Source organism: Arabidopsis lyrata, assembly GCF_000004255.2.
Source record: "Arabidopsis lyrata subsp. lyrata unplaced genomic scaffold ARALYscaffold_1, whole genome shotgun sequence".
Classification (NCBI taxonomy): Eukaryota; Viridiplantae; Streptophyta; class Magnoliopsida; order Brassicales; family Brassicaceae; genus Arabidopsis; species Arabidopsis lyrata.
This window is the reverse complement of record NW_003302555.1, coordinates 14186550-14207194: the sequence shown is the minus strand read 5'-3', so window position 1 is coordinate 14207194 and position 20645 is coordinate 14186550. Positions and strand designations below refer to the sequence as shown.

Below are 20645 nucleotides of genomic sequence, written 5' to 3'. Positions count from 1 at the left end.
CAACAGAATGGGGTAGTAGAACGGCGAAATAGAACCTTGATGGGAATGACACGAAGTATCATGAAACATATGAACGTACCAAACTATCTATGGGGAGAGGCTGTGAGGCATGCTACATATCTTATCAATAGGGTGGCAACAAGAACTTTGATAAAACAAACTCCATATGAAGTCTTTAAGTCTAAGAAACCAAATATTGCACACTTTGGCTGCATTGGATTTGCAAAAACAGAGTCTACACACCTTAAGAAACTTGATGATCGCTCTAGAATGTTGGTTCATCTTGGTACAGAACCCGGATCAAAAGCATACATGCTATTAGATCCATCAAGGAAGAAAGTCATAGTTAGCAGGGATGTAGTGTTTGATGAAAATAAAAGCTGGAAGTGGAATAACAGTGATCATGAAGAAAATAGTGAACCAAGAATGTTCAGTGTATGCCTTGGTGAGTTTGGAAATAATGGGATAAGAGAAGACAATATCCTAGAGGAAGCAGAAAACACTGAGAAAGAGAATGATGAAACAGAACCTACAGAAGAGATCACGGTAATCTCTAAAACACAACCAAGCACAGAAATTTCTGAAGAAAACCAAGCACAACCACAAGTAACTTTAAGAAGGTCTGGGAGAGAAGTCACAAGGCCGAGCTACTTAAAAGACTATGTTCTTTTGGCAGAAATTGAATGTGAAAGACTTTTATTAGTGATAAATGATGAACCATGGGACTACAATGAAGCCAAAGATTCTAAAAAAATGGAAAGAAGCGTGTGTAGAAGAAATCTCTTCTATAGAAAAGAATAAAACATGGGATCTAGTTGAACTTCCGGTTGGTGCAAAAGCAATAGGACTGAAATGGGTGTTTAAAATCAAGAGAAACTCGGATGGAAGCATTAATAAGCACAAGGCACGTCTTGTTGCAAAAGGATATGTTCAAAGGCATGGCATTGATTATGATGAAGTGTTTGCTCTAGTAGCTCGTATAGAAACTATTCGGTTCATAATTGCGTTAGCAGCCTCTAATGGATGGGAAGTGCACCATCTTGATGTTAAAACAACTTTTCTGCATGGAGAATTAAAAGAAGATGTATATGTTCTGCAACTAGAAGGATTTGTGAAAGAAGGAAGTGAAGAAAAGGTGTATAAGCTGAATAAGGCACTCTATGGACTCAAGCAAGCCCCTAGAGCTTGGAATAACAAGCTGAGCAAAATTCTTATGGATCTGAAGTTCATAAAATGCCCCAAAGAGCCTTCTCTGTATCGGAAAACAGAGAATGATGAATCACTTGTGGTAGCAGTTTATGTAGACGACTTACTTGTTACAGGGTCAAGTTTGGAGTTGATACTTTAGTTTAAGAAAGGAATGTCAGCACAATTTGAAATGAGTGATCTTGGCAAGCTAACATACTATCTGGGAATTGAAGTAATTCAGTATGAGGGAGGAATAATGCTGAAACAAGAAAGATATGCCACTAAAATCTTAGAGGAAACAGGAATGTTAGATTGTAATGTAGTTCATATTCCCATGGATGCAAATTTGAAGTTATCTAAAGCAAAAGGGGAAGAGGGAATTGATGAGAAGGAGTACAGGAGAAACATAGGATGTTTGCATTATTTGCTACACACACGACCAGATCTTTCGTATAGTGTTGGAGTCTTGAGTAGATACATGCATGAGCCCAAGGAATCTCATGGAGCAGCTTTGAAACAGATTCTGAGATACTTAAAGGGAACTCAATCGTATGGTCTTTATTTCACTCGCAATAGTGAGAAGAGACTGATTGGTTTCAGTGACAGTAGTCACAATGTTGATGAAGATGATGGCAAAAGCACTACAGGTCATGTCTTTTACTTAAATGAATGTCCTATTACTTGGTGCTCGCAGAAGCAGGATACTGTGGCTCTATCTTCTTGTGAAGCTGAATTCATGGCTGCCACAGAAGCTGCAAAACAAGCAGTGTGGCTACAGGAGCTTCTAGGAGAAGTCATTGGAGGATTAAGTAATAAGGTGCTGATACTACTTGATAATAAATCCGCCATAGCTCTAACCAAGAACCCAATGTTTCATGGTCGGAGTAAACACATTCATAAAAGATACCACTTTATCCGTGAATGTGTAGAAAAGGAACTTGTGGAAGTAGATCATGTGCCCGGAGAGATACAAAAGGCTGATATTCTAACCAAAGCATTGGCAAGAATAAGATTTAAGGAGATGCGTGAACTTGTTGGTGTCCAAGATGTTGCTAGGATTCAACTTCAAGCTTAAGGGGGAGTATTGTTGGGCTAAGCTTGAAGTTTGAATATTAACGTGAGGCCCAAGAAAGCTTGAAGTCGGTGTGTTCAAGGGTTTTAAAGAAGTCGGTTTGTTTTAGGATTTGGAGTTATCAAAGACCTAATTGTAAAGGCGGTTTAGGAGTTATCTAACCCCTATAAATAGTTTGTATTGTGTTGTGTTTTTGTGTGTGTGAAACTTGAGAGATTGAGATTGTATAGCTTAGGTTTTTGAGTTAGTTTTCCTAAGCAAATAAAGAAGTTGTTTTGTGTTCATCTTTGTTCTTAGGTGTTTAGGTCAATACTACATATCTGTCTAAAGACTTAAACCATAAAATATACAACTTGTCACTTACATGTATTCAAATTTAAAGCAGTCAATGATTTATATATAATTATATATATAGGATATATATGGTTTATTTAAGACAAGATAATAAACTTGGTTTTTGTTACATGTAGCTCATATAAGCTATTTAAGAAGAAATTTAAAAGAGAAGCAAACAAGGATTTCGACCATTATCAGAAGCATAATTCCAAAAAATCAGTTAATAGGCCAATAAAAAAGGATTCACCGTCAATAAACTTGAATTTGAGCCTTTCCTCTGCGGCAAAGACAAAACAATGTTATTTATTTGGTTATGATTCTTTAATTCTGTAGAAACATGAAAAAGGTTTTGGACTTTACAATATATAACAAATGGATCATCCGTTTGATTGATTCCATCGTTCGTTGTTACATAAAAGCGTATTTACATTGAAATTTCTACCCTCGGGGTCCAACATTGGTTAAAAACAAAAGAGGTGAATACATAGGTTCACCCCTAGGGGTGAACCCAAGAATTGTTCATCTTTCATTAAGAAAGAAGAAAACATGTAAAGTTTTTTCTTCAAATGATGATCTTTTTTTTTGTGAAACGGTTTTCTTTTATAAATTGAAGTTGGATTACATACCCTAAGATACAATGTTGAGAAACGGAATGAATACGATTCTTCAGCCAGTTAGAGGAAATGATAGAAGAGCCAAAGTAAAGCTGTCGAGTATATATATAGCATTCTGTCTATAAAATATTAGTTTGCTCCTAAGTTACGAGAAACCTATAAATGAGAAGTGATACTTAAATACTATGAAGAAAACTTCAGCCATAGCTCAGACTTGAATAAAAACATAAATTTCTTAAGAATTTAATGTTACACAGAGAAAACAACTTGCATCGAATAAAAAGTTTTAAGATGACTTGGCAAGCAAGGGAAACAATCATGTTTTAAAACCTGTAAATTCATCATCATCTAAAAGAGACAGATCATTAAATTTGTTAGCGCTCTCAAACATAAGAATATCTTGTTTCAGGTGAGCACCGATCCTCACTTGATGATCTTTTGTAGATGATGTTGATGTGCTCGTGGGCTAGCTTATCGATGTTGCAGCATATGTTTTCTTCATAACATCAAACTTAATATCTTCTACATGGTCTACAAAGTAGTAAACGCTATGATGATCGAACCCTTCTTTCTCTTTTCCAACACCTTGGATTTCAACGCTTAGGAGAGTGTTCTTTTCGGGATTAAAGTAGAAAACATAAAACGGTTTATACGCATTCAACTTCGCCAAAACAATTTCACCTGAAGCAGTCGCCCCAACAACACAAATATAGTCATTATCCTTGATTAAATTCTCAGCCCTCACAGTGTAGGAATATGTCGTCCATTCCTCTTTCTCGACATCCTCTAGAACCCACATACGCAACTTAAGGGGAAATCCACCTTCATAATCATTTTCCATTTTAGTCACACCTAATTTACCCTTATAGTTTAACAATTTTCTAGACCAATTATAAAAGTAATCTGGGTTTGCATATAAAAACTTAAATTTCTCAGACCTAACATCAAAGCAACCTATATTTTTATGACTACCTAAAGTTATGTAATACAAAACACCATTGATGCATATCATTTCCGAAGAAAGATCAGAGAATAAGGGAAATTTTATCTCCCTCCACTTCACATTTTCAGTTCCTAATGTCAGAATATGATAAACCAATTCATCGTCGATTTTAGGGTTATGGACCAAAACCTTGAATTGCCTGCCAATCGGATCATACCCCAAAAGGCCGCCGAAGTTTCTGTACGTTGTCAGGTCAGGTGGTAAGATCGCAAATTGTCCCGTGCTAGGGTTACATATCACATTATCAAACCCATCTTTTGAGATCTGCAAATCAGTGAAATAGATCAAACCAGAAGCATAGCTACAATAGTGTAGGATTCTGTCTTCAGACGACTTCATATGAAAATCGGCGGCTACTACAAGAGACGACTTTTCATAATGATTCTGAGGCTGAGGAGAGGAGAAGAAGCTCCACACACCGTCTTGTTCGACCCCAATTAAGAGACGTGGATTAGATGAGGACCTTGTGTGGAACAACTCGGTGAAATCTTGACGGTAGATAATGGACTTCCATAGCTTTGACACGCATCGAAACCTAGCAATTGACTTTGCTGGCAATCTCGAAAGTATCTCAGGAATGAGATCATTAGGGATGGAGTCTGAGTTTTCTCCTCTATGCATGATCGTTGTATATTAATTTGCTTAACGAACAAGAAATGGCAAAACGCAGACTCTGGATCTTAATTAGATGATAGAAATTAATCTCATTCTAGGTCGGCGTTAACCCTAATATAATTAAGGCCCAAGAAGCATGGGCTTTAACCAGGATTTATATAAATTTTAATATTATTTTTTTCAATATTGGTTTTTTAATTTTCTCCGATGAATGGCTTCCTCTGGTACAATAATGACTTTGCTTGGTCTTTGCTCTAATGCTGATGATTCTTTTGCTTGACTACGTTGGAGTGGATTTGTTGTTTCTTTGACGCCAAGCAACATCACCAACTCGCAAAAGAGGAGTATATATATATATGCTTGGTTTAGCAAGCAAGAAGAATCATGACTTAAATTTCTAATCTGGAATGTGAGAAGTAACAGTGAGAAAAGTATCTTCAGGAAGAGGGATCTTCAAGCTGCCATCGGATGATTAAACCTAAATTCTTTCCTTGTCGTTACTGATAAGAGTTTAAAACAAAGGCTGGTTCAAGTAAGAGAGTGGCACAATGTATATCTCTGGTTCTCTCTGACGTACACTGCAAGAAACTCTTTTGGTGCTGAAGTGTCTTTCGTCGTTCCTCTCTGTTCAGCCACATCTATCTTTTGCAGTTAAAAAAGGAGGTTGTGATTATTAGTTCAGATACTTGCTCTACTATTATTTTATTAGGTAGTTGCATTTCCAGAAGCAATTCAAGAACATAATAAAATTGAAAACTATGCATTTGATTTTGAAGATTCAGGACCTTCCTTCCGAATGAGCACTAGTATCAAGAAATCATAAGAATCCTAAAACAGCTCAAAAGAGGAAGTGAGGCTACAGTGATAATAAAGATTAACGTTCACATCAGCTATACTCTCTAGTCTCAAGTCAGGAGGAATCAGTCCATAGGTTTAAATTCTTAGAAAGTAATAGAGATCGCCATGTAACAAAACAACCATCTTCAACATATGACATTGCTAAAGAATGTCTCTGTTTTCAGGTTTTTTTTTAATGAGATTATCTTTTTCTTCCATCGAAAGTTACTTGTTGTGTTAACCTCAAAGGAAGTCTTCATAAAGAGCTAATTAAGAAGAACTTTCTCAGTATATATTTTTCCTAAAAACACTTATTCTTTTGGTTATTTTTACTTTTTTTCCCTTAGTCTTTTCATTTTTGTAGATTGATTATATGTTCTACTTTTTAAAAGTTTAGATTCTTCAAGAAATTATTATTTTTAATAACACTTGCAAATGGGAATTAATTAGAACAAGGTAATGATTCACTGTCTCCTCTGATTCCACATCTTAGACACTATATAGTCTTGGTTAGGCGTTTATGTGCCATATTGGCTGCAAAAGCGACAAGTTTGTTAAACATCTGGAGTGGTCTTTTGTACAGAATTCAATGAGAAGAACTGGATATAAAGAAATGGGCATCAGCAGAATAATGGTTTTAATCAATGAAAATCCTTTAAAATGGTGATCTCCTTTTCCCCTTCATCTGAGTTTTGTGAAATAAGTGTTTATTTTTAATCTGAGTTTCTCTTACATAGTCGCTAATCAAGGTGGTCAAAGACAGGTTTTAGTGAGAGACTGGAACAATGTATCTCAGCTTCTTCCTCTGGTTCTCTCTGACGTACATTGCACGCAACACTTTTGGTGCTGCTATGCAGCCAAGAAACCTCTTACCAAATCCATTTACTTGAAATATGCCTTGATAGTTGATATATATATTTAATCTGAATTTCTCATAGAAAGTCGCTAATCAAGGTGTTTACATAGTCATTCATGCAATTTGCTCACTTTTCTTTTTATATCTGAAATTCTTTTTCACATCAGCATTAAAATCGAATTTTCTACCAAAAAAGTAGCAAATGTTATCTACAATATCACTTGAAACATGTTACTGCCAGATTGAACAAATCTTTCGTATAAACAAAGTCAAAGCAAACAAAAATACGATATAGAGATCTTAAAAGGACTTATAAACATTGACATTACGAAAAGAAGAATTTTATGAAAAAACAATGTAGTTTAAAACATTAGGTTGCTCTAACTCCCAAGTAAAGTTAACAGAGAGAACAAAATGCTAAGCCAACATAAGTGAGAAAACTCACACAACATAACCTGTAAATGAAAAGTCACATTCACAGCCACAATAGCTAGACTCTTATACATGAACTTGGGTTGGCTTCCAAGATCAGATAAGCCAACAACAAATCCACAAATGCCCCCACTCTAGGAGGAATGTCGTCGGCTGCTTATTCATTGATGGAGTAGACTTTCAGAGGTCAGACGACGTTGTGGTTGTGGGCCTTTTTCTGATGATACTTAGGCCTTGGTTTACTGAGCTTGACTTGAGTTCCTTTGCATCGTTAATATTAAGATCCTCTACAAGGTCTACAATAGCGTAAACTGGTCTAGATGTATCATTCTTCTTAGAAAAAACAATTTCACCTGTAGCAGTCACTCCAACGATTAAATCATACAAGTCTTTAATGACTTCATTCTCCGTCAAAGTGTAGACATATTTCGACCATTCATGTTTCTCAACATCCTCTAGAACCCACATACGCAACATCCTTCCACCAGTGTTACCACAAAGTATCCCCCAACTAATCGCACATAATTTACCCTTATAGTTTATCCAAATCAATTCAGTAATATCTAAAACTTGATCGCGATCACGAAAGAAATTTGCATCAATAAATTTAAATTTCTCATACCTAACATCAAAGCAAACAATCACATCTTCATAATTTTCATCATCAGACGTTCGAACAATTCCGCAAGCGAAGTAATACAAAACCCCGTTGATGCATATCCCTTTAGAAATAGGATGATGGGTTAAGGGACAATGGATCTTCCTCCATTCCATTTTTTCAGTTCCTACTGTCAGAATTTCCTGATCATCAGAACAATATGGATAAGCAATGAACAATGCCTTGAATTGCTTGTCAATCGGATCAAACCCTAGAAAACTAAAAAACTTTCTGTACCTCATCAAGAAGGTAAGTGATTAAGAGGTTTTCTATCAATTAATATTTCCTCAAGTCCACAAACCACAATCTAATGGTTATCGTTTATAGCACTTAAGGGTCGAATCCACAGAGAACTAGAGATCTAAGACACTAAGAATACACAAAATTTCTTAATCTAAGCAAATATAGGATTGGTTTTAAACTAACAACCTAAGTGAAATAAAAACAAAAGGAACTAAAATGCAAATGAAATAAACAAACCAAAATAAATTGACAAAGCTAAACAAGTGTCTAAGCTAAGCAATAACCCATAAACATAAAGCAATAGCAAAATAAATGAGAAAGATGCAATTTATAAAAGTCAACAAAAAGTCAACGAAAGTCAACAAAAAGTCAAAGACGAAAATGCTAAATGAATAAGCCTTTGGGTTAAGGTTATTGACTTGGGTGGTCAAAGGATAATCTATGATGCTAATACAATCAATTATTTGCTAATGCTTAGGTCTAAGATCACTAATTTAAGCTAATCCACCTTCATGGCAATAACTCTACATTAATCAAGCAATTAATATCAATTTCTATTGGCAATCACAAGACTAATATGCATTAATTTCAAGTCTTACTAACCACCTAGCACCATAATCATCAATTTCCATTGGCTAGGAATGCTAAGCACTCACTAAGTTCTTTCGGGAATTTCATCGAACACCTTCCGGGCATGAAACTTCCTATGATCTAGACTAGCTTAATCAAGACTAATCTAGCACTAAGAGCACCTAGAGAGTAAGGATATATTAAGACTAAGTCCTAAGCATCACAAATCATCACCTAACCACCCTAATCTACTTGACTCAAAAGCTCTAAAAAGACTACTCACTTAAAGCCATGAAAATCCAAGGAGTTGATACTAATCCTTGAAAATTCATGTTAGAAGAAGAGTATAAGAGATAGATAGAAGTTGAATCTAAAGAAATACTTATATAAAAGCAAGAATCACAAAGGTTTAAAGTTGATTACAAAGAGAAATGAAGAAAACTATGCTTAGGTAGCATGAGAAATCTAGAAATTAGGTTTAGACACATTTATAGAAAAAGAAAACGAACCGGGTCAACCCGGAACAAACCGGGTTTTGACCTGGTTTAAGTACCCAATCGACCAGGCAATCGACCAGTCAATCGACCTAGCAATCGACCAATTGGTCGACTGCTTCCTCGATTCCTTCTCGTCCGCGGGTCTGGTTTGGTCCCAATCGACCAACTGGTCTATTGCTTTCATCCTCCTCTTGATTCTTTGATTCTTCACTTTTTTTAACTCCATTTGCTTCTAAAACTCAATGCTCCACTCCAAGAACCTAAAAGTAAGAAATGCTATGGAAATATGCACCTAAGGACCTAAACAAGAATGCAAAATGATGAAAAACCAAGAGAAACAAAGCTTAAAATGGAGCAAAAACACAAGATATCAGTAAGATCGCATACTGTCCTGTGATAGGGTTACATAACACAGGCACTTCATCCTCATTCTCGTCCTTTGAGATCCGCATACTAGAAAAATAAATCAAACCAGAAGTAACGCAACAAAAGACTGGCCGCATATCTTCAGAAAACTTCATATGAAAATCGGCGGTTACTACAAGTGACGACTTTCCATATGGATTCTGAGGATGAGGCGTTGAGAAGAAGCTAAACTCACCGTTTTGTGATCGGATCCCAATTAAGAGACGTGGACGAGCTGAAGACCTGGTGAGGAACAACTCCGTGAAGTATGGCTGGCGAAGCATGGACCCCCATAGCTTCGACAAGCATCGAAACCTCGCGATTGACTTTGAAGGCAATCTCGAGAGTATCTCAAGAATGAGATCAATAGGGATGGAATCTGAGTTTTCACCTCTGTTCATTGTCGTTGTATTTGCTTATCAAATGGCAGAGACTCTTGAAATTATATGTGGAAGAATCTCGTGAAGTTCAAGGTTAGCGCTAACCTAAAGCCCAGGAAACATGGGCTTTAACCATCTAAAGATATATGAATTTTTCTTTTTTCCAGTATTGATCTATAAATATTTCAAAGGTTTATTGATTTATCTTATCTTACTGGTACTTAATTAATTGATTAGAATGGCTTCTTGTTATTTTTTTCATGCCAACCAAATTCGTCAATGAGGAGTATCTGCTAGGTTTAGCAGTAAGAATACATTGTTATGATCATTGATGGTGAAGACATGAACCATAAAAATTGTTTAAGTTGGTCACTTACATGTATTCAACTTTAGAGCAGTCAATGATAATAATAATAATTATGATTTTATTTTTGTCATATTGGATATGCTTTATTTAGGACAAAACATTAAACACGACTTGTGTTACATGACGCTATAGAGCTAGCCATTTAAGAAGAAACTCAAAAGTGGAAGCAAATGATAAATTTAGCTTTGATCCATAGATGCAGATGATGAATTAACTGCCTTGCTGTAAGAGCAGATGCATGCCGTTAGTGCTTTTGATGGTATTGTAGCCTTCAAAGTCGAATTTATCGCTGTCAAAAAATCTGTTTCATAGGTTTTAGCAAATAGCTAGGGAGATACCAAAGTCTATCAGTTACATGGAGTAACAAAAATGTTCAATGAAATTGTAGCAGCTCCCTAGTAATTATACTGATAAAAGAGGTCTTGAAGTCCTGAAAGGAAAATCAAAAACCTTGAAAATATACAAGGCGAAAAAGAACGATCAAGGGAATCCATTGCGCAAAGTTTAGATTTAAATGATGTTAAAAGGCTATCGAGCATATAAAACGTTCACAAGTAGATCCTGAACAAAACGAAATTAATTAAGAATGGTATATGATATTGAAACATTTGAGACCTTATGATCATGAATCCCTGAACAACTTACTGATTCGACTTTTTTTTTTTACACTATTGATTCGACTTTGATTAATCATATGTCTATTTGTCACAGGAAAATAAATATACGCACGTCTAATATCTCTATTTCAGATCCAACTTCAATTTATTTGCTTGATTTCAACATATGTGTGCTCCTTCACCTGGCATGATAGACAGTCCCGAAGACAAACAAAGTGATAGAGAGAATTCTATGAACACAACTTCAACCGTGGCATTGACTTAAATAAATAAAAATATTAATTAGATAATAAGTTGATGTTTACAGGGAGAATACAACTTGTATCAAATAAAGAGCTTTTAGCTCACTCGGGAAGCAACCAGGTTTTGAAACCTGTTAAATTAATCATCATCATCTGAAAGACACAAAGCATCAAATTTGTTACTGCTCTCAAACGTAGGACGATCTTGTTGCAGAGGGGCATAGACGCTTGACTTTAATATCTTTGTATCGTTAACATTAAGATCCTCTACATGGTCTAAAAATACGGAAACTTTACCATGATACTCAAAACCTGTGATTTTAACACTTTGGAGAGTGTTCCTTTCGGGATTGAAGTAGAAAACATATAATAGATTAGATGTATCCTTCTCCGCCAAAACAATATCACCTCTAGCAGTCATCCCAACAACAGAAAGCTTGTGGTCAACCTTAACAGTTTTACTCTCATCCCACACAGTGTAGACATATTTGGACCATTCTTGTTTCTCGACATCCTCTAGAATCCACATAGTCAACTTAAGGGGAAATCCATCACTAGAAGCATAGTTCAAATAAAATCCACCTAATTTCCCCTTATAGTTTATCAATTGATCAAACAAGCAGACTGAGTCTAGGAACTTAGATTTCTCATACCTAACATCAAAGCAAACTATCACATAACATTTCTGATTTCGTTCATCAATATGTTTAGCTAAGTAATACAAAACCCCATTGATACATATCCCTTCACACAACCGAAAGGGATTAAGGGTAAAAGGACATTGGATATTCCTCCACCTTAACTTTCCAGTTCCTAATGTCATAATAAGATTAACCCTCTCACTACCAACAATACCCATCATGAACAACACCTTGAACTGCTTCTCAATCGGATCAAACCCTAAAAAGCTTCTTGTCTTTTTGTCCATTCTCAGTTTAGGTAAGATCGAATAGTGTCCCGTGCTAGGGTTACATATCACAGGTGCTGCATCATCACCCTTATTTTTTGAAATCCACACAGCAGGAAAACATAACAAACCAGAGGAATATATACAATCATATGGGCTTCTAGGAAACATGGTATGAAAATCTGCGGTTACTTCAATAGACTTCTCATATGGATTCTGCGGCTGAAGCAACGAGTAGAGGAGCCATTCACCACCGTGGTATGGTTGGAGGGCGAATAAGAGACGTGGACGAGTCGAGGACTTGGTCAAGAACAATTCGGTGAAATTTTGACGGCCAAGTATTGACGCCCATTGCTTCGAAACGCAACGGGATCTCCCGACTGAATATGTAGGCAATCTCGAGAAGATCTCAAGAAAGAGATCAATTGGAATGGAATCTAAATTTTTTTCTCTATTCATTTCGTTATATTGTTGTATTGCTGATCGTGCGGAGAGACTTCATTTCCATTATATAGAGCTCGGGGACTAGGGCATTTCTTCCGAACCAAAACAAGCCTTGGTTTAATCAGTTTGATTTCGGTTTAAAGGCATAATAAAAACCGATCAAGGTTTGGTTTAATATGTTTTGTATTTTTTTTTTTTTTTTTTTTGGTAACCCAGGTGTTGGACCCCAACTAGCACCGCGTCCAAACGGATCTAGTGTGGTCCTGGAAGCCAAACGGAAGCCAGGTTAAATCCGCTGTGGCCAGGAATCGAATCCTGGTGGCGGTACTCACAGCTGTGAGCCTTTTACCACCAGACCACGACTCACAGCGGTACTCACAGTTTTTTTTGTATTTGTGGGTAAATAAGTGATCATCATAGTGTTAAAGATCCAACTTCAATTTATATGTTTGATACCAACAGTGTTAAATCATGATCAGTTTGTTCTTCATCGAAACCATGATTGTGAATTTTTGTTCTTCATCGAAATCATGATTATGGGTAAAACCAAAGATTGCTCGAGCTCGCCTAAGGAAGCTGAAATTGATTTGGGATTTTAAGAAATGGATCCGTTTATTTTGTTTTAAAACGAACATGTAGTTTTAACAGTTTCAGAGCACACTTAACATAGACTAACGTCTGTAATTATTTTGATAAAAACAAAGTTGGAGATTGTTTTCTGAATATTTTTTTGTGGACAAGGTTCTTAAATCGATCAAACATCTACCATTCAACAACCCATGTATTTATTCAAACTGTCTTTTTAATTTTTGTTTTTGTCTAGTTGATACTTATTGATCTGGTTTTTATATTTGGCATCACTCATATATATCTTATGTATATGCTCGTAGATACGTGATGGTCTTATGGATAAGCTATTTTGTCACTGGCAAGCTCTAAGAACGTTAGTTGAAGTGACCTACTGCTACAATGTTTGATGTTTCAGTTTTAATTTCCATGCTCTGATTTCCTTGAAAGTTGTAACAAAAAGCAATATCAATATGTCCAATTAGTTTTAAAAGATTTTGTAAAGACTAATCAATTTTTACTGAATATAAATAGCCGCCAATATAATAATCACGCAATGATAAACTAGAGACTTTCATCTTTCCTGTGTTGGTAAGAACATAAGAAAAGCTGTTAATATAGAAAACACAGTCTATATTTTCGAGACGGTAAGAATTAAAAAATATAATTTCAAGATGATATGAAAATTCTTGTCAACAATAAAATCATATTCACGTACGACTCGAGATCTAGAATCTCGTAATATCTTCTTATTTTGACTTAGGGCTTGACTGGTTTAAACGCAGCGGTTGCGGTTGCGATTGAGGGAGTTTGCGGAAGCGGGCGGTTGCGGTTTCAAGCGTTTTATAGCGTTTTGGCCGACTGGTTTAGCGGTTGAAAACGGGTGCGTTTGCGGGAGATTTACGACTGGTTGATCAGCGGGTACGATAGCGGTTAAACCAAAATTTACCAAAATAAATTTAATATATGATTACAAAAAATTATAAAACACCAGAAACTATAGTTATGAAAAATATAAATTTTTTAAAAATGATTAATGATTAAAAACCATAAATAATTATTCATATAAATTTTTATATTGAAAACAAAAATAATTATTTATATTAGAAAATTAAAGTTAAATAATAATTATTTTTTTAGAATTAACGTGAATATAAATCAGACATGATGATATATATTTTAATTTATTTATTTTTCTTTTTTAGTTTATTTCCTTTTTTACACCAACCGCAACCGCCCGCAACCGCAAACGCTTGCGGGAAGGAGCTTTTGAAATCCAGCGATTTCGAGCGGTTCGAAGCGGTGTGGAGCGGTTTCTATGATTGGTACCAACCGCTAGCAACCGCAACCAACCGCTAACAACCGCTAGGCAGGTGCTAGCGGGAGAACCAATCAAGCCCTTAGTCATTTATTACTAACTGATATCAAGAAGTAATGTTTGGCATATCGGCATCTATAAGAGACTGTAACCATAATGGAATTACAACTCTTGATCTATATGCTTGATAGCAACAGAGTGTTAAAGCTCAAACGAAACCTGTTGATGCGACTCTTATGTTATAAATATTATGAAAAAAAGTTCAGACATGACTCTTAACGACTTGAATAAAAACTTTCTAAAAGACACAGAGCATCAAATTTGTTAACGCTCTCAAACGTATGACGATCTTGTTCCAGGTGAGCAATGGTCCTAACTTGATGATCTTCTAAAGGGGGTTTACACTTTGTTTTCGTTGGCTTCTAGATGTTGCAGCATATGTTGTCTACATAATATCAAAGTTAAGATCCTCTACATGGTCTACAAAGCCGAAAACTATATCGATGTTAGACCATTTTTGGACTTCTCCAACACCTTGGATTTCAACACTTTGGAGAGTGTTCCTTTCGGGATTAAAGTAGAAAACATAAAACGGTTTAAATGCATCCTCCTTAACCAAAACAATTTCACCTCTAGCCGTCATCCCAACAACAGAAAGATTGCAGTTAGCCTTAACATTCTTAACCTCCAGACAGTAGGAATAATTCGACCATTCCTGTTTCTCAACATCCTCTAGAACCCACAAACTCAACTTAAGGGGAAATCCACCATCATAAGCATACTCCAACTTAATCCCACACACTTTCCCCTTATAGTTTATCAATTTATGATAATAGCATTCTGCGTCAATAAACTTGAATTTCTCAGTCCTAACATCAAAACAAACTATCGCATAAGACTTTTTATCACTTAGTTCATCAGCTAGTTCAGCTAAGTAATACAAAAACCCATTGATGCATATCCCTTCACGCACAGGATAATGTGTTAAAGGACATTGGATCTTCCTCCACATATTTCCAGTTCCTAATGTCAGAATATAATTATCCCAATCCTTACGAAGGTTATTGTGCATGCGCAATACCTTGAATTGGTTGTCAATTGGATCAAACCCTAGAAAGCTTTTGCACCGTATGTACTCTTTCCCTACAGGTAAGGTAGCATATTGTCCCGTGACAGGGTTACATATCACAGGCATTGCATCCTTATACTTCCTTGGGAAATAGATCAAACCAGAAGTATACTCACAATTGTATCCGCAATTGTTATTGTCTACAGAGAACTTCAAATGAAAATCGGCAGCTACTACAAGAGAAGAATTCTTATAAAGATTCCGAGGCTGAGGCGAGGAGTAGAGGAGCAACTCACCGTTTCGTTTGACCACCCCAAATATGAGACGTGGACGAGCTGAAGACCTGGTCAAGAACAACTCGGTGAAATATGGCCGGTTAAGCATGGACCCCCATAGCTTCGATACACAACGAAACCTTATGGCTGACTTTGCAGGCAATCTCGAGAGTATCTCAAGCATGACATCGGTTGGAATGAGATCCATATCCATATGCAGATTGCATACAAATAGTCGCAGAGAATCTCTATACTATTAAAAGAAAAGTACAAATGAAAATGGGTCGGGTTAAAATCAGAAAATTGACCCGAAATTCTGAAATCGGATCTTTGAAATTTTTTTGGAATATAAATTCAAATTAATAATGAAAAATCGAAATAAAATCAAATATTTATGGAAATAAAATAAAATCTGATTGTACTTATGGTAACTAATAATAAAAGTATATTCCGAACAATATTATACATTAATTACGTATATAATAAATTTGTTCATATATTTTTGGGACTAATTCCATAACAATCAATGTTTTTGTCATTAATTTCGCTCATTTTAGCCAATTATCATTAATTGAAATATATTTTATTTGCTTCTAAAGATTTCTAGAAAATTTATCACAAATAACCCATCTGTTTTATAAATTAAATTGATATTTTTATTTTGGTCGTGTAAATTAAATAGATATTTTTATTTTGGTCGTGTAAATTAAATAGATATGAAATCCATGTAACTAATTTTAATTTAATTAGATTAAATCGAAATTATGATATTTTCATACCTATAGCTTACCAAAGAAGTTTAATTTTCAATTTATAAAGATTTTTTGAATATGATTTTAGAATTATTCAACAAGATGATAAGTATTTATTAAATTTTGTGAATCATGAAAAATAATAATTAATTTTTAATCATTATACTTCATCTTTCAATCTCTCATCTAACAAATAAGATACATATTCTATTATTACTATGTCCAAACTTCATTTTGTTGTATGACTAAATAATATTCCATTAGAACTGTCAAAGCGAGTTGATTCGTCTCGTTGAGTCCGTTTTGCGATAGACAAAAAATATTTTCACTTGTGTTAATCGGTCCGCACGACCCGCGGGTAGCATATATGAAATACAAACCCGTCCCACGAATGTATGCGGATTTGCGGGATTGTCCATGGATTTTGTTTAAATAATTTTAAAGTAACCAAAATTTAAAATACTACTAAAATAAATAAATAAATAAAAATACTATTAAAAGTTTGTTTAAATTACCACATGTTGAATAAATTATAATTTTATCAATAAATACTAATATGCGGGCTGATCCGCCAACCCGCGGATGAAAATCGATTAAACTTATGACCCACTGCGAATTAATCCATGTGGCCCGCTTATTTGCGGGTTTAATATATTTTCCCAAATCTGCCCCATAGTGAGATGATGTGGGCTCGACCCGCGGTTTTTGACCTATTTTGACTGCTCTAATTCCCATGAATCGTCTAATTTTAGAATTTTAAAACACAAAATTCTATTTTGTAAATCATAATTAATATGATGGGTATATTTATAAACAATTTTACATTTTCTCTACAATTCGTTATTATGAATATTTATAAGTATACTACACGATTCGTTCTACTAAAAAACACACACAATATTAAACGCAACGTATGTAAACCAATATTCTCCCGCGGTGGACCGCGGGTCCGATCCTAGTCTTAATACATATACGGAGCTGAGGGGGGCTAGGGCATTATTAATTCCGAATTAAATCAATGTTTGGTTGTTTAGGTTTAATTTCGGTTTAAAGGCATAAAACCGATCAGTATCTTTGTTATTTACTTATTTTGTTCGATTTTTGGGTTAGGTTTGGAATTTCAAACTAAAACTGATGGATTTGGGCCAAATAAAACCCAAGACAGACTCTTCTGGTCACGGATAGACAACTACCACGCCGGAGAACCACGCAGAAGCAGAAGAGATTTTGTGTGCAAAATTGTGATTTAGAATTCTTGAGACAATTTAGGGGTTTTCGGTTCAAGTCACTCAGGTATGTATATGCTTTCTCCATTACAAAGTATTGAATCTGCAATACAAACATTAATTTTGAGTTCATATTTTCATGACTATATATGTTTTATAGTTCTTTTATCCGAGTAAGGACGGAACAGAGATACCGATGTTTATAGTGGCTAGAAAAGATATAAAGCTAGATGCATGGATCACACCCATGTTTGCTCTATGAATATGGAGGGTTTAGCTAAGCATGACTCGGTTTTTCAGCGCGACTCGTATTGTGCTTAGTAGGCATCTTGGTACCGTGTTCTGTTTTGCAAACATCCATGGTGGTGGTGAGTATGGTGAGGAATGGCATAAATCTGGCGCTCTAGCCAATAAGCAGAATTGCTTCGATGATTTCATTTCCGCGGCTGAGTATCTGGTTTCTGCTGGTTATACACAACCGAGAAAAATTTGTATCGAAGGTGTTGGTATTCTAGTAGGGGCTTGCATTAATCACGTAAAACAGAGTAATAAATATTTGGGTGTCCTCTGGCTCATGTCGGGGTCATGGACATCCTCCGGTTTCAGAAGTTTACCATAAGACATGCTTGGACTTCTGAATTTGGTTGTTCTGACAAGGAAGAGGAGTTCCATTGGCTGATAAAGTAAACTAAGGTCACCATAAAGCTTCTTTCTTTTGGTAGATATCTGATGGTTTTAATCTGTAAAAAATAAGGTATTCGCCTCTGCATAATGTGAAGAGGCCTTGGGAACAGAAGACAGATCGGTTTGTTCAGTACCCATCAACCATGTTGTTAACTGCTGATCACGACGATAGAGTCGTGCCACTTCATACTTACAAGTTGCTTGCGGTTTGTCTCTCAACCTCTTGTTTGTTTGTTGTGTCTTCCTCTTCTTCTTAATCTTCCATCGAACCCGATTTTGCTTTCGAAAACAATGCAATATGAATTAGGTTTGAGTTTAGAGAATAGTCCACAGACGAACCCTATAATTGCTCGAATAGAAGTAAAAGCCGGGCATGGAGCAGGGCGTCCAACGCAAAATATGGTAACTATCTAAACATAAGACTTTTTTTGTTTAATGTTTTTGTACAATATAAATGCTTGGAGTGAGTGTAGTTAGCAAGTAATGTTTGTGAGTTGCAACAGATTGATGAAGCGGGTGATCGATATTCGTTCATGGCGAAGATGGTGGATGTTCATGGATCGACTAGAATTTACACGAAGAGATTAACTTATCTATCTTTCAAAGGTTTGGTTCATGAGTATGACATGGAAGCTAACAGTTGGAGAGTTTTGGGGTCAACCTGGTGTGGGTGCCATTATGTCAGGACTTCTATAAGTTTACCCCCTCCTTGTTCCCCGTTGAGGAGGATGAGTAGACAAAGGTTATTGTAGCTTCGGATGACCAACGCATCCGCTATCTAACTGCGGTATGAGACTCATTGATAAAACCAAGTAAACTATCTCATGATTTACTTATTTTGGGCCATGTCCTTTTTTTATAGGAATGTTTGTTTCCAATTTGATTTTCTAATTTCAATCTCATGGTTTATGTAATTCGAGTCTAAAATCAGTTCTAAGAAGCTCTTAGCCAATGATTATACATTACAATAGCGCAATGACAGAAAAAATAGTCCAACCTAACTCAAGAAACATCGACTTCAAGAATCAACAAACTCAAGGTTTATCATAAAACTTCTCAAGAAATTGATATCAATTTACTACATCAGTATTAAAAACATATTCGGAACTTGAATGCAATGGAGATATAACTCATCTAGAAACTGGTGTTAAAAGGCAAATCAACCAAAAACTGAGAATGAAAATGGAAATATAGATAACATACAAAGCGGAAAGAATGACAAGTTCCATAACTGTAGATTGCTCGAGTATCCAAATTCAGTGATCAAACCTCAAAATGCTTCCATTTCCATATGACTGCAATTGGTGCTTCTTGAATCATCGCACTCACTTGCTCTGCTCTCACTACCTGATTCCTTGAATCAGTCAAAGAAACATTCACAAATGCTTCAAAATCCGATCATATCCACACAGACTTTGACATTAAAACAAAGTGTCATCTACTACAACAATGGCGGGGAGGTGGATATAAGTTTCCTCTCTCAGGCATTTCATCAATATTTGGTGCATTTTCTAAAGATCCCTGTTCCAATGCATTATGAATAATTTCATATAATAATAGAATCAATCATTCCTCTAGTAAGTTGCTTCTATAAAATAAATTACACAACCAAAAAAATTGTTTTCTTTAACGTCTTCAATTCAATTTTACTCCAATTAGTAAATGTACTTTTTATAAATGGTTCCACATACACATGACTTCTCCTTACTCAATAAACACTAAGACCAAAGAGTAGTTGGACTTGAGTCTTTAACTTGTGTGCCACTAGAAACCACTTTTGTATATTTTTAGTATGAATATTATGCAAATCTTCATACGTGTGCCACAAGAAATCTCTTATCTCTTATTTTTTGGGTATACTAAGTCTTAATGATTCCACATGTACACATAAATGATCATTATACAAGAAAATTAAAACAGATCATATAGCTACTAGTCTAGGATTACAAAAGCTAAGATCAAATAATAGGTGGATCTGAGTTTTAAACTTGTGTGCCACTAGAAACCACTTTGTATATTTTTAGTATAGTACAAATATTTCTAAAGTGTTCCACATATATACACATGACTTCTCCTTACTCAATAAGCACTAAGACCAAAGCGTAGTTGGACTTGAGTCTTAAACTTGTGTGCCACTAGAAACCACTTTTGTATATTTTTAGTATAGTACAAAGATTTCTAAAGTTTTCCACATACACATGAGTCTTCCTTACTCAATCTGTTGTAAAAAAGCTAGAGCGAAAGTGGAACAGTCAAGAAAATGTTGAAACTCTCCATCTTCCATTTTACTTATTATAGCACATTGTGCTACTAGAAGCCACTTTTATTGTGGTTTTACATACATGAATCTGTAAAAGTAAATTGTATCACATAGACACGGCTCCTAGTGGTTACTGAATGAAGGAGAGAGTATGATGGTGACAGAAAACAGCAAAAGCTATATCCAAAAATGGATAAAGAATCTCTTAAGA

The 20645-nt window shown here is 35.5% G+C and overlaps 6 protein-coding genes across 7 annotated transcripts; 1 reads left to right on the top strand and 5 right to left on the bottom strand.

Moving 5' to 3' along the window:
- Positions 1–3503: 3503 nt before the first annotated feature.
- Positions 3504–4925, bottom strand: LOC9326989 (putative F-box protein At1g31090). Its single transcript, XM_021011007.1, has one exon. The coding sequence runs from the start codon at positions 4832–4834 to the stop codon at positions 3677–3679; it is 1158 nt and encodes a 385-aa protein (XP_020866666.1). The 5' UTR covers positions 4835–4925; the 3' UTR covers positions 3504–3676.
- Positions 4926–6915: 1990 nt separating this feature from the next.
- LOC9326988 (putative F-box protein At1g30925) lies at positions 6916–7868 on the bottom strand (the record flags this gene model as incomplete). The annotated part of the gene is made up of 1 exon (XM_002890880.2): positions 6916–7868. A coding segment is annotated over one exon (735 nt), but the record flags the coding sequence as incomplete, so codon positions are not given.
- Positions 7869–8409: 541 nt separating this feature from the next.
- On the bottom strand, positions 8410–9842 carry LOC110224634 (putative F-box protein At5g42430). 2 transcript variants are annotated; one of them, XM_021011009.1, is made up of 3 exons: positions 9523–9842; positions 9309–9374; positions 8410–9221 (listed from the first exon to the last, which is right to left on the bottom strand). In XM_021011009.1, the coding sequence occupies exons 1-3, from the start codon at positions 9725–9727 to the stop codon at positions 9214–9216; spliced, it is 279 nt and encodes a 92-aa protein (XP_020866668.1). In that variant the 5' UTR covers positions 9728–9842; the 3' UTR covers positions 8410–9213. The 2 variants fall into 2 exon arrangements, with proteins under 2 accessions (XP_020866668.1, XP_020866667.1); XM_021011008.1 differs by having other exon boundaries at positions 9309–9842.
- A 1109-nt stretch (positions 9843–10951) lies between these two features.
- On the bottom strand, positions 10952–12477 carry LOC9326987 (putative F-box protein At1g30925). The gene has a single exon (XM_002890879.2). The coding sequence runs from the start codon at positions 12296–12298 to the stop codon at positions 11072–11074; it is 1227 nt and encodes a 408-aa protein (XP_002890925.2). The 5' UTR covers positions 12299–12477; the 3' UTR covers positions 10952–11071.
- Positions 12478–14320: 1843 nt separating this feature from the next.
- On the bottom strand, positions 14321–15731 carry LOC9329737 (putative F-box protein At1g30925). Its single transcript, XM_021010682.1, has one exon. It carries the CDS (start codon positions 15724–15726, stop codon positions 14614–14616), a length of 1113 nt encoding a protein of 370 aa, XP_020866341.1. The 5' UTR covers positions 15727–15731; the 3' UTR covers positions 14321–14613.
- A 1522-nt stretch (positions 15732–17253) lies between these two features.
- On the top strand, positions 17254–18910 carry LOC9326986 (prolyl endopeptidase). Its single transcript, XM_021010435.1, has 5 exons — positions 17254–18173; positions 18245–18380; positions 18463–18576; positions 18678–18785; positions 18860–18910. Exons 1-5 carry the CDS (start codon positions 18076–18078, stop codon positions 18908–18910), a joined length of 507 nt encoding a protein of 168 aa, XP_020866094.1. The 5' UTR covers positions 17254–18075.
- The last annotated feature ends 1735 nt before the right edge of the window (positions 18911–20645 follow it).